The 11,582-nt window shown below is 52.4% G+C and overlaps 1 protein-coding gene and 1 long non-coding RNA gene across 3 annotated transcripts in view; one reads left to right on the forward strand and one right to left on the reverse strand.

Annotated features, from left to right (window-relative positions):
- LINGO1 (leucine rich repeat and Ig domain containing 1) overlaps positions 1 to 5,796 on the forward strand; it is a 66,676-nt gene extending 60,880 nt beyond the window's left edge. For both annotated transcript variants that reach the window (XM_005145724.3, XM_034066122.1), the window contains one exon: positions 3,549 to 5,796. In XM_005145724.3, coding sequence (XP_005145781.1) covers positions 3,561 to 5,402 — 1,842 coding nt within the window. In that variant the 5' untranslated portion in view covers positions 3,549 to 3,560 and the 3' untranslated portion in view covers positions 5,403 to 5,796. The remainder of the gene's footprint in view (positions 1 to 3,548) is intronic.
- LOC115945956 (uncharacterized) lies at positions 5,483 to 11,136 on the reverse strand. Its single transcript, XR_004080125.2, has 4 exons — positions 11,015 to 11,136; positions 10,330 to 10,554; positions 8,406 to 8,474; positions 5,483 to 5,719 (listed from the first exon to the last, which is right to left on the reverse strand). It is a non-coding gene; the product is annotated as an uncharacterized lncRNA (long non-coding RNA).
- Between the last annotated feature and the right edge of the window lie 446 nt (positions 11,137 to 11,582).

The raw sequence follows: 11,582 nt of genomic DNA on the forward strand, positions 1-11,582 counted from the left end.
GGGCAGCCTGTGCCCATCGCAATGGAGCAAATCCCATGCATGTCAGAGCTCCAGCCTGGCCCCAGGCTCCATTTCCAGGCACAAGCCCAGAATAACATCTTTCCTCCCAGTGCTGAGCCCAGCCGGAGACACGCAGCAGGTCCTGCTGCATTTAGCTCCAAGGCAGTGTGGCTCCAGCATGCCCATCTGTGCCACCAGGCTGGATTTGGAGCTGTGGTCCCCAGGCAGCACAGTGGTGAGGATGGGTCAGAGGGTGCCAGGGCTCGGAGCAGTTCTGCTGTGGTCTGTACTGGTTTGTGTTGCCTAAAGGCAGTGAGTTGGGCAGCTGGTTCTTTTATTGATGCTCTTTTTTAATGTGAGGAATGGGAGGCACATTCACACTGGAGGCTGCAGCACTCCCTGGGCTGTGGCAGAGAGATGGGGTCTGATCCTGCCTGGCAGTGCCTGCTGGAGCCGTGGCTGGGCACCCGGCAGGGGTGCTCAGACCTGTTCCATGGCTCCTCCTCAGGGTAAGGCTGGGAAGGCTTCAATTTTGAAAGCCCTTGGTGGTGCTTGGTCTTGGTCACATCCCAGGTTCCTGCAGCCACCATGGGCTCTCTGCTCCTTCCAGTGACACCAAGCCCAGGCATCCAAGCCCATCCAAGGCAGCCTCAGCCCCTTGCCCAGCACAGGGCACTGAAAGGAGCCCTGCCTTTGGGCTGAGGTTGGCTGCTGTGCTGTGGGGTTCAGCATGACAGTTCCTGTAAAGCCACATGTAGGAGATTGACCCCAGCTCACAACAAAAGTCACCATTTGAGTTGGTTTTAGAAGGGCATCTCTTAATATATGCCTCACCTTGAGGCACAAATATCCTCTCTGAAACAGCAGAGGTAAATGAGAACCAAAAGTGATTTAAAGCTCATCTTAGCTCAGAAATTTTCAGCTTATTCATTGTCTTACATCCAAAGCTCATCTGTGACTCTGGCTATTAAGATTACAGATGTTTTTGTCAGGGATTGTATTTATCACGGATTTAAATTTAGCTGAGAACTAATAACGTGAGGTGTGCCTAGCCTTTAATTTTACACAAGTAGGCTTGTCTCCACTTTAACACCATGCAGATTTTGCTTCCTTTATCTATCACCTCCTTGCTTATATTTTAGCCACCGACACCACATCGTTCCCAGCAGCTCCAGCTCCTGCCCCTCTCCTGGTAAAGGCAGGATTTGGCCTTGGGGAGGTCCGTGAGTTGGGCCCTGCAGTGGATGTGGCCCAGTAGGGACCAGTGCGTGGCTGCACGCACAGGCAGAGCAGGGATTGCAGCACACAGCCAAATAAGGCCGGCTGCCTGGCACTCTAATGAGCTGAAGTCTTTTCAGCCCTGGGATAATTAAGCCCCTTTGACTGTATTTTGTTTTGCATGTAGCGTTGTGCTTGCTTTGATGGTTTTCTCAGCATGGCTGTGAGGAGTAGGAATTGGTTTCTGAGAATCTCCGGCCGAGGGGTGCTGTGAGGGGATGTGGAAGCAGCAGTGCCACGGGCACATCACAAGCAGGAGGAGGGGGCCACATGCTGCCCATGGGGAGACATGGGGAGGTGGCACAGGGGCCCTCTGGCAGCACTTGGGGAGCAAACACATGCACGCAGTTGGGCAAGAGCTGCCAACCTGGAGCACAAGAGAGATGGGGAACAGCTGAGGAACCTGGGGGGTTTAGTCTGGAGAATAGAGGGCCCAGGGGGGACCTGATGGCTCCCTACAAGTGCCTGACAGGAGGATGGAGCCAGGAGGGGCTGGGCTCTGCTCCCAGGGAACAAGGGATGGGAAAAGAGGAAATGGCCTCAAGCTGCACCAGGGCAGGTTTAGATGGAGCTGAGGAACAATTCCTGCCCCAGAGGGTGCTCAGGCATTGGAACAGGCTGCCCAGGGCAGGGCTGCAGGCACCATCCCTGCAAGTGTTCACACAGCGTGGAGATGAGGCCTCAGTGCCATGGGTTAGGAGTGGCCTTGGCAGTGCTGGGAACGGTTGGACTGGATGAGCTTAAAGGGCTTTTCCAACCCAGTTGATTCTGTGATCCTAACTGACGGTGCTATCCAGGCCCCAGCCTACCCCAGTGGCACCACCACAGTAGCAGCAGCCCTGTTTGTGTTCGTAGAGCTGCCCAGCAGCGTCAGCACTGGGGAGGTGATGACACGGGAGATGATGAATTGTAAATACCCAGCAAATGGCTCTTTGCAGCCTGGCCTCAAGCCTGAGCCATCCCACTGGAAATGTTTCCATGGGACTGGGAGGCACTGGAGCAGGATTCGCGGGAAGGAGCTAGGCACCACTGCCAGGAGAGTGGTGTGGGACCAGCTTCTGGTCCCACAGACCTGCTTTGGGGGTCATGACCAGGCCCCCTACACAGGTAGCAGGGGAAGGAATGGAGAAGGATGGTGAATGTGGAGGAAGCTGCGGGAGGAGCTCTGCAGGGACTCCTGGTGTGCCAAGGCCTGGTGGTTTCCGAGGTGGTGCTGGGGGACATGTTTATGGCCAGTCCATCATCTTTATCCTTGCGTCTCGCAAAGAAATTTTGCATCATTTTTGGGGAACAAAAGTTAGACTTGAGTCATCTGTCTGTCGGAAACGATGGAGGTAAAGCGACGCAATGGAGGTAATGCACAGAACATGTACCAGACCCATAAATAGTGCAGGAGCAGGGAAAATAATGTACAGGATATAATGATGGATACAAACAGAGCCAATGGAAGTAATGTGTTGAGTATATTCAGTGATAGCCGTAAATAGCATTAGTGGAAGCAATGCAGAGTGCACACATAACAATAGATATAAACATGGGCCGGAGCAGCTGTACATCTAACATGCAATATTAATATGATTTGATCCCTTGTAACAGCTCGAGCAATGAGGAAATAAACACAGCAGAGGCAGCATGACCACGAGGGGGTCACCCAGCCCTCCCAGAGCCTTTCCCAGCTGAGAGCAGACAGAGCCCCTTATCACCCTGCATAGACCCCTCATCAGCCACAGACGCCTCATGACCCCGCAGACCTCCTTATTCACCCCCAGACCCTATCAGGGGCTGATTCCTGTGGAGCTGTGGCTGCTCCCCACTCAGACACCCCACTACTGACTGATCCCAAGGAGGGATCCCCCAGATGCTTGATCTTGTGCTCGGCTCCTCTGCATTTGCAAAGCAGCCTTTATATTCAGGCTCCATCTACAGGGAACAGAATAATTTCAAGAGCTTAAAATAGGCTGTAGATAGATGTGTTTAGTATTAAATTATTTTTCTTAAGAAGCCGAGGAAGCGAGGTCTGTCTGACACAGATTCCTCAAGGCTTTCCACTCAAAGTCTGCGCACGTTCTCTCATCAAGTGGAAAGTTGGGGGGTGGGGAGGAGAGATGGTCTTGGGCTGGATTTTGGCTGGGAAATGAGAACCTCTGCTCTGCCTCTGCAGTGCCCTTCACCTTAGTGCCAGCTCTACCCAGACTAAACCTTTTGCTGTGGTGGTGCCTGTTGTTCGCTCACATCCCCCTTGCTCTTTCTCTCCCTCGTGTTACCTGCAGGTGAGAGATAGGATGGTAGCTGGGGAGGCGAGTATGCGCAGCCCACTCCTGGCCTGCTGGCAGCCGATTCTCCTCCTGATGCTGGGATCCATCCTGTCTGGCTCCGCCACGGGCTGCCCGCCGCGCTGCGAGTGCTCTGCCCAGGAGCGCGCTGTCCTGTGCCACAGGAAGAGGTTCATGGTCGTGCCGGAGGGGATCCCCACCGAGACCAGGCTGCTGGACTTGGGCAAGAACCGCATCAAGACGCTCAACCAGGATGAATTTGCCAACTACCCTCACCTGGAGGAGCTGGAGCTAAATGAGAACATTATCAGTGCCATTGAACCTGGGGCTTTCAACAACCTCTTCAACCTCAGGACGCTGGGGCTCAGGAGTAACAGGCTCAAGCTGATCCCCTTGGGGGTGTTTACTGGACTCAGCAACCTTACCAAGCTAGACATTAGTGAGAATAAAATTGTGATCCTCCTAGACTACATGTTCCAGGACTTGTACAACCTCAAGTCTTTGGAGGTGGGGGACAATGACCTTGTCTACATCTCCCACCGGGCCTTCAGTGGCCTCAACAGCCTGGAGCAGCTGACCCTGGAGAAATGCAACCTGACCTCCATCCCCACGGAGGCCCTGTCTCACCTTCACGGCTTGATTGTGCTGCGCCTGCGCCATCTGAACATCAACACCATCCGGGATTACTCATTCAAGAGGCTGTACCGGCTCAAGGTCCTCGAGATCTCCCACTGGCCCTACCTGGATACCATGACATCTAACTGCCTCTACGGGTTGAACCTGACCTCCTTGTCCATCACCCACTGCAACCTGACGTCCATCCCGTATGTGTCGGTGCGGCACTTGGTTTACCTCCGGTTCCTGAACCTGTCCTACAACCCCATTGTTACCATCGAGGGCTCCATGCTCCATGACCTGCTCAGGCTGCAGGAGATCCAGCTGGTGGGAGGGCAGCTCACCACGGTCGAGCCCTTTGCCTTCCGCGGCCTCAACTACCTGCGCATCCTGAACGTGTCAGGGAATTTGCTGACCACCCTGGAGGAGTCGGCCTTCCACTCTGTGGGCAACCTGGAGACGCTCATCCTCGACAACAACCCCTTGGCCTGCGACTGCCGCTTGCTCTGGGTTTTCCGGCGGCGATGGAGGTTGAACTTCAACAAGCAGCAGCCCACTTGCTCCACCCCCGAGTTCGTCCAGGGCAAGGAGTTCAAAGACTTCCCTGACGTCCTCCTGCCCAACTACTTCACCTGCCGCCGAGCACGGATACGGGACCGCAAACCTCAGCAGATCTTTGTGGACGAAGGCCACACAGTCCACTTTGTCTGCCGGGCAGATGGGGACCCGCCTCCCACCATCATGTGGCTGTCTCCCCGCAAGCACCTCATCTCAACCAAAACCAACGGGCGGCTCACTGTCTTCCCTGACGGCACGCTGGAGGTGCGCTACGCCCAGATCCAGGACAATGGCACCTACCTATGCATCGCCAGCAACGCGGGTGGCAACGACACCATGCTGGCCCACCTGCACGTGCGCAGCTACTCCCCAGACTGGCCCCACCAGCCCAACAAGACCTTCGCGTTCATCTCCAACCAGCCCAACGAGAGCGATGCCAACAGCACGCGCGCCACCGTGCCTTTCCCCTTTGACATCAAGACTCTCATCATCGCCACCACCATGGGCTTCATATCCTTCCTGGGCGTCGTGCTCTTCTGTCTGGTGCTCCTCTTCCTGTGGAGCCGGGGGAAAGGCAACACCAAGCACAACATTGAAATCGAGTACGTGCCACGGAAGTCCGATGCGGGCATCAGCTCTGCCGACGCGCCACGCAAGTTCAACATGAAAATGATTTAAACCAGGCAACAATTTGCAAATAATAATGGTGGGTTGGTTGGTTCGGTTTTGTTTTTTTTTTTTGTTGTTTTTTTTTTTTTAAAAAAAGAGAACAAATGAACAAAATAAAAAATAATTTAAAAACATTGCTACAAACATACCGACCTCTCTCCTTCCACCATGTCCTCAGTCCCCATCCAACCCCACTGCATCCGCACTGTCACCACCTCTTCCTCCTCCCCTTCTTCTTTATACCAGGAAAAACATTCAGCTGATGTCTTCAGGACTCCTGTGTTTGTAAGGACTTTGTCTGATGGACTCTGGTGTCAGATATAACTCTGAGAGGGAAAAAAAAGCGGGGGGTGGGGTGGGGAAGAAAGAAAAAAACCCAAGAAATAAAATCAATAAAAAGTTACGAACTTTATTCTGTAACTTTGATTTCAATAATTATGGATTTTTATGAAAACTTGAAATAATAAAAAAAACCCTATTTCCTATAGATAGTTGGAATGCAAAATCTTGACTTCTTGATCTGTCCAGTTCCGTACCTGGCAAGTGCTCTCTTCCTTGCCACCACACCAAGAACAGGCTCAGGCCAGGGTGAGAATCCCACTGACACTGAAGGTTTGCACCCCACCAAAGGGGTCCCAGGGCCTGCACAGCATCGAGGAGTTTGCTTTTTGCTCCCAAGGACCTGTCATAGTTTTGGAGCCAGTTTCCTGCCCACCCCAAAGGCTGGGGGAGCAGGACAGTGCTGATGTGCAGCAGCACAGGGCTGAGTGTATCCATCCATCCTCTGTGTGCTTAGGAGGGCACAAAGCCCCATCATGGAGCAGGCAACAGCTCGCTGCGCCCATGGCCTTTGGGCTGAGAGCCAGTGGGACTGGATTTTGCCAGGCAATGCTGGGCGTACCTGGAGATCCTGCTGCCTCTTACGTGGGGAGAGGACTTGCTGCCCACCATTGCCAGCAGTACCATGGTGTCACCTCCCTGATAGAGCACAAGCTGGCCCTTTGTGCTATGAACACTGTCCCTGCAGGCAGGGATGCTGCAATTCCATCAGCACCTTTGCTGCCTGGGCAAGCAGGCAGTGCCCTGCCTGCCCCTGGCTGCAGGGGTGCCCCTGGCACCCAGCAGCTCCAGTGCTGCTCCACACCTGTCTCTAATGGCTCTTATGGCCATTAGTGCTTCCCTGTGAGGGTGCTGAGGCACAGAGAAGCTGTGGCTGCCCCATCCCTGGCAGTGTTCAAGGCCAGGTTGGACACAGGGGCTTGGACCAAGCTGCTCCAGTGGAAGGTGTCCCTGCCCGTGGCAGGGGTTGGAACTGGATGAGCTTTATGGTCCCTTCCAACACAAACCATCCTATGGTGGTTTTGGCCCTAACTCACTGGCAACCAGGCTTGCAAGCACCCTTGGGCATGCCCAAGGGCATTTAATTTCCAGGCTTGCAGGGGACCTTGTCTAAAAAAACCCTAAAATCATATTTGTTTATAAACACACTCAAAGCACAACCTGAGCCAAGCACAGGGCTGCAGCAGGGGGGTGCTGCAGGCTGTAATGAGCTGGCTGCGCTGGTGCTAGATTCCAGCTTGCCCATCACCATGGTGTCTGGTCATAAGGCATCAATCTCCCTTTGCTGAGCTCTGGTATTTGGGATCAGGAGGTCTGGAAGGTTTGTATTGTCGCAGTGAGGAAAAGGAGAGGAACAGAGGTTAAATTGGCCTGTGTGTGCCACCCTGCCCTGAGACCAGCTACCTACATCAGCAAGACAGCATCAGTGTGGAAGTAGGTGTACAGCAGGTGAATTAGAAGGAGCAAGTCAGGAGGACAACCCCAGAGGGAAGGAGTGAAATTAAGAGACAGCAATGGGCAAAGAGGTATCTGAAGTCAAGCTTTGAATATAGAGAAGCATCATCAGAGCAGCTCAACCCTTTCCCAGTTGGTTGGTGCCAACTTGCCAGCCCTCAGAGGGTGCAGAGAAGGGCAAAGGCCACAACCAGCCCTCCTTGGAGCCCTTCCATGGGAGAGACAGGGCTGGGACCATGGCTTGGGGACCCCAGCACAAGAACAGAACATCCCTGCAAACAGTGGCAATAGGGACACTAAAGGCTTTTATAAACATCACTGAGGTCCTGTCACCACCAGGACCAGTGGCACCTCACTGGCCAGCAGCTTCCTGGCCAGCCCAGCTTCGGCAGCATCTCTGAGGTGGATGAGCTGGGATTTGCATGCTTGATTTGTAAAGCACTTAAGGAGTCTTCAGGGATCAAAGCCACTACACAAGATAATAAAAAATAAGCATCAGGAGCCTGCAGCGCTGACAGGGAAAAGAATGGATTTGCTTTCCTTCCAGCACCGCGCCAGCCTCGAAGAACCAACCTGAAACATCTGTGCTTGTGGGGAGTGGGGATTTTTTTTGCTGGTTTCAGCTTTCTATTCATCTTCAAACAAAACATTTTGTGTTTCTCTCTTCGCAGCGGGTTTCAGGAGCTTTGATTTGTTAGTTTCTCATCTCTAACCCATCTTTCCTTTACAACTCTGAAACCAAAATAGGGTTTTTTTAAGAGCCTTTTTGCTTTTGTTTTGCTTTTAAAAGAGCCAAAGCAAAAATGTTTCTTTGCAGCTTCCCCTCCCACTGGTGTTTATCCAACATTTTCAGTGAGCTACATACAAAACCACAAACAGAATCACACCAACCTCAGCCTGGTGCTACAGGCAGGCATGCTGGGCTCCATCTGTACCCCACATCCTGCTCCATGGATCCTGAGTACCAGGCTGGAGCTGTGATCCCCTGGGAGAGCCTGGGATGCACCAAAGCCTCAGTCCTCCAGAGGGTTGTTGCCAGGACTGACAATAATTCAATCAGTTGTTGAGAGGTGGAGGGGGTCTGCATGATGCTGGGCAGCTCTTAACACTGACAGCCAGAGAGAGCTTCTTAATTGACTCCAGTTATCCTTCGTTTATGCTATAATTAAAAGAGCTAATTCAACACACATAGATTTAAGAGAAGAAAATACTACTAACCAAGTCCAGCAACATATTTGCAGCACACTGCAGCATCCCAGCAATCAAAGGGAGGATCCAAGCCTTTCACTGTTAGAAAAAGAAGGTTTAAAAAATGAAAAGGGGAGAGAAAATGATTCCTTTTCATGTGCAACATATCAGGCTTTGCCAGCACAGGGGTTTTACCCATCCAGACCCCCACATACCCCTAGAACCCCATCTCTGCTACTCAAAACCCTCCTGCAGGAAGCCCCGCTGCCTGCCCCACATCCAAGCTGCAGCTCAGAGCCTCTCCTTAGTGAGCTTGCCCAATGTTCTGTGGCACCACTGCTGCCGCACAGTTTATTATCCACACCAATTCTTTAATCTTTGGTGCTTTGTGAGTTGGATAATTTCTTTCTTTTCAGTCACTATGTGGTTAAAGCAGATGGAATGAGTGGAAGAAAAGCATCTTGTAGTGGCCAGCATCTCAGCACAGCCATTTTCATGGCTGGTAAAGAAGGGGAGAAAAAAACACAGCTAAAGGATAAACTCTCTTTCTTCCCTTTGTTGAAATGTACAGTATGTTTCTATTGCAGTTTAATCAGGTGTGAGAAAGCAAGGGCATTGCTCTTCAGGTAACCATGGGCTTCGTGTCAGAGGCAGACAGCACTTTTAATTCTTTTGAATAAGGATAAATACAAAGCAGCAGTTACAAAAACAGCTTTAAAGAGGTAGCAGAAAAACACAGGAAGGGATGTGTTTAGGGTATGGACACCTTTAGCTCCTTTAGCCCACACACTTTTAGCTCCTCTGCTTCCAAGAGTGGGAGCCCCGGGGGATCTCCATGACAGGCACCCTGAGTTGGGACACGGCAGTGAGGGCAATGAGGGGTTATTCACTTCCAGCCCATCCCAGGAACTTTATTCCCTACCAGGCTCCACATTCCGCACCCCCCATGACATACCAGGGGCTGTGCCTTGCTCTCTTCTGCTGCCTGACTCGCTGCCCCCCCCCCATCAACCTCTGTGTCTGCTCAGCGCCTCTCCTTGGGTCAGCAGCTCAAAAGGCCGGGGTGAGACTGACACCTTTCCCCACACAGGGGTGAGGTGACCAGAGGAGAGGGGTTCAGCCTGACTCTTCACCCCATAGTACCCCACAGCCCCCCCCCGCTCTCTACCCACAGACCCCAGCTGCGCTGCCAGAACTTGCTGCCTTCCCCCATCTCCATCAGGCCTTATCGTGCTTCACTTTACTCCTCTCTCTCTACCTGCCCTCCCCCTCTTATCTCTGCTTCAGAGCCAATTTTTTATTCTCTCCCTTTTTCCCTCCTTATCGCTCGCTCCCTTTTATTTGTTAAAATACTTTCTGTCTCCTGCGCTTCTCTGTCTCTCTGCTGCCATTCCTCTCTCAAGGGCTCTTCTCTCTCCGCCACATCTGTGTGTGCTCCTCACAGTCCCCTCTCTGCACAGACATTCCTCTCTCCTCCCCTGGCAGGGTCTCAGCCTGCTCCTTCCACAGCGAGCAGCACAGTGGTACAGAGGGGCAGGTGGAAAGACCTTTGGGCTTTGCCTCCTTTCCCCCTCTCATTCCCTCTCTTCCCCACCCTCTCCATCTCTCTGACCCTGCCATGGGTACATGCAGCTCCTCCAGGAAAAAAGCAGAGCTATTGCTTTCCTCCCTGTTTTTCCTGGGTCTGTATCTGCATGCTTATGATAGATTTACTGTGATTCTATCGGTTTATGATTAAAACCCATAAATTTTACTAGGCCTTTTTCTTATTTTCCATAATACACAGGATTCGAGGCAATCAAATTTTAACTGGAAAGCATGGGCTGTGCAGTTAGGTTCCAGTGTAATGGGGAACGGCTCATTTCCCAATCCACCCCCATTACTGTTGGTGCTAAAGAAATACTGCCCTGTGAAAGAGATTTTTCCTCAATTCCCTTTAAAACCACATCCTTACCTGAGCAAAGGATTAGAGGAGCAATGCGAACCTCGACTAACACACAGTGCCCCCTGCCACTGCGGCTTGTTCCCACCCTGAGGTTTCCAAACAGTTCTCCAGCAGAGCCAGGGGGTGCTGAGGGTTTCAGGGTGACAGCTGTGGGTCCCTGGCAGCTGCTCCATCTCAGCTCCCCATCACCAGGCTGTGGGTAGCTCCAGCCCCTCCAGAGATTTCATCATGTGCCTGTTACGACCCAGGTAATAAGACATTTCATTCAAATGAGCAAATTTATTCCAGTGGCACTTTAATAACAAAATCAATAAAACTACACTTCCCAGCAGGGCTTTATCATATGCTAAAGCTACAGCATATTGCCTGGATATACTCAATTCTCTCCCTGAAATAAAGTGCAAAGTTTAGAAGACAGATGACACCATTTGCAGCAGTAGTAGGATAATGCCCTAATAAATCCACAGCCACCTGGGCACTTCAGAGTTGTCACACACTGCACTTGCTGGCCACTGGGAACTTCCCAGTGGCAGCAGGAACAGCCATGAGACCTTTGTGCTCCTCGGGCTCACAGTGAAGATGTGGAGCGTGGGTTCTGGAGCACAACCCTGCTGTCAAAGCAGTGAGGTGTCCATGCACACAGAGCAGAATGTGTACGTGGGAGCACATGGAGCCAGTTATCAGTGCAGGTTACCTGATCTGTGGTGGCTCTCTCCAAAAGAAGCAGCTGCGATGGATGGGGAGGTGAGCACCCAGCTTGGAGAGCAGCTGCTCCATGCGGCCTCTCCCCCAGAGCTCCTCAGTATCACCATTAAGCTGGAAAAGAGATGGGGCAGTCAGGAAATGCTGCTGGTCCTGCAAGAGTCAGCAGCACCCCAGGACAGGCAGTGCCCATGCAAAGGACAGTTCCTGCCCTGCCTTGTGTGGTGCTGTGCACCCCTCCGTGCAGGATCCCACCTCCTGAGCTCTGTGGCTGCTTTCCCATGGACCATCCCTCTCATTCCCTCCCCTACCTCTCCATCCCCCTCAGTTACCACTCCATCACTCTTCCCACATTTTTACACCCCAGCATGTTGCATGACATGAAATTACAGCTCTTCCCTCCTCCATCATCCTTCCCAAACCATCATCCACAGGCTTTCCAACCCCTGCCCTGCTCCCAGCCATTCCCCTCTGCCAGTCAGCCACCTCCCACCAGCTTTCCGCTCTTCCTCGTCCCTCCAGCTTGTGCTTCCCAAGCCTATCAGTGTTCCCCAGCCTTG

Source organism: Melopsittacus undulatus, chromosome 9 (assembly GCF_012275295.1).
Source record: "Melopsittacus undulatus isolate bMelUnd1 chromosome 9, bMelUnd1.mat.Z, whole genome shotgun sequence".
NCBI lineage: Eukaryota > Metazoa > Chordata > Aves > Psittaciformes > Psittaculidae > Melopsittacus > Melopsittacus undulatus.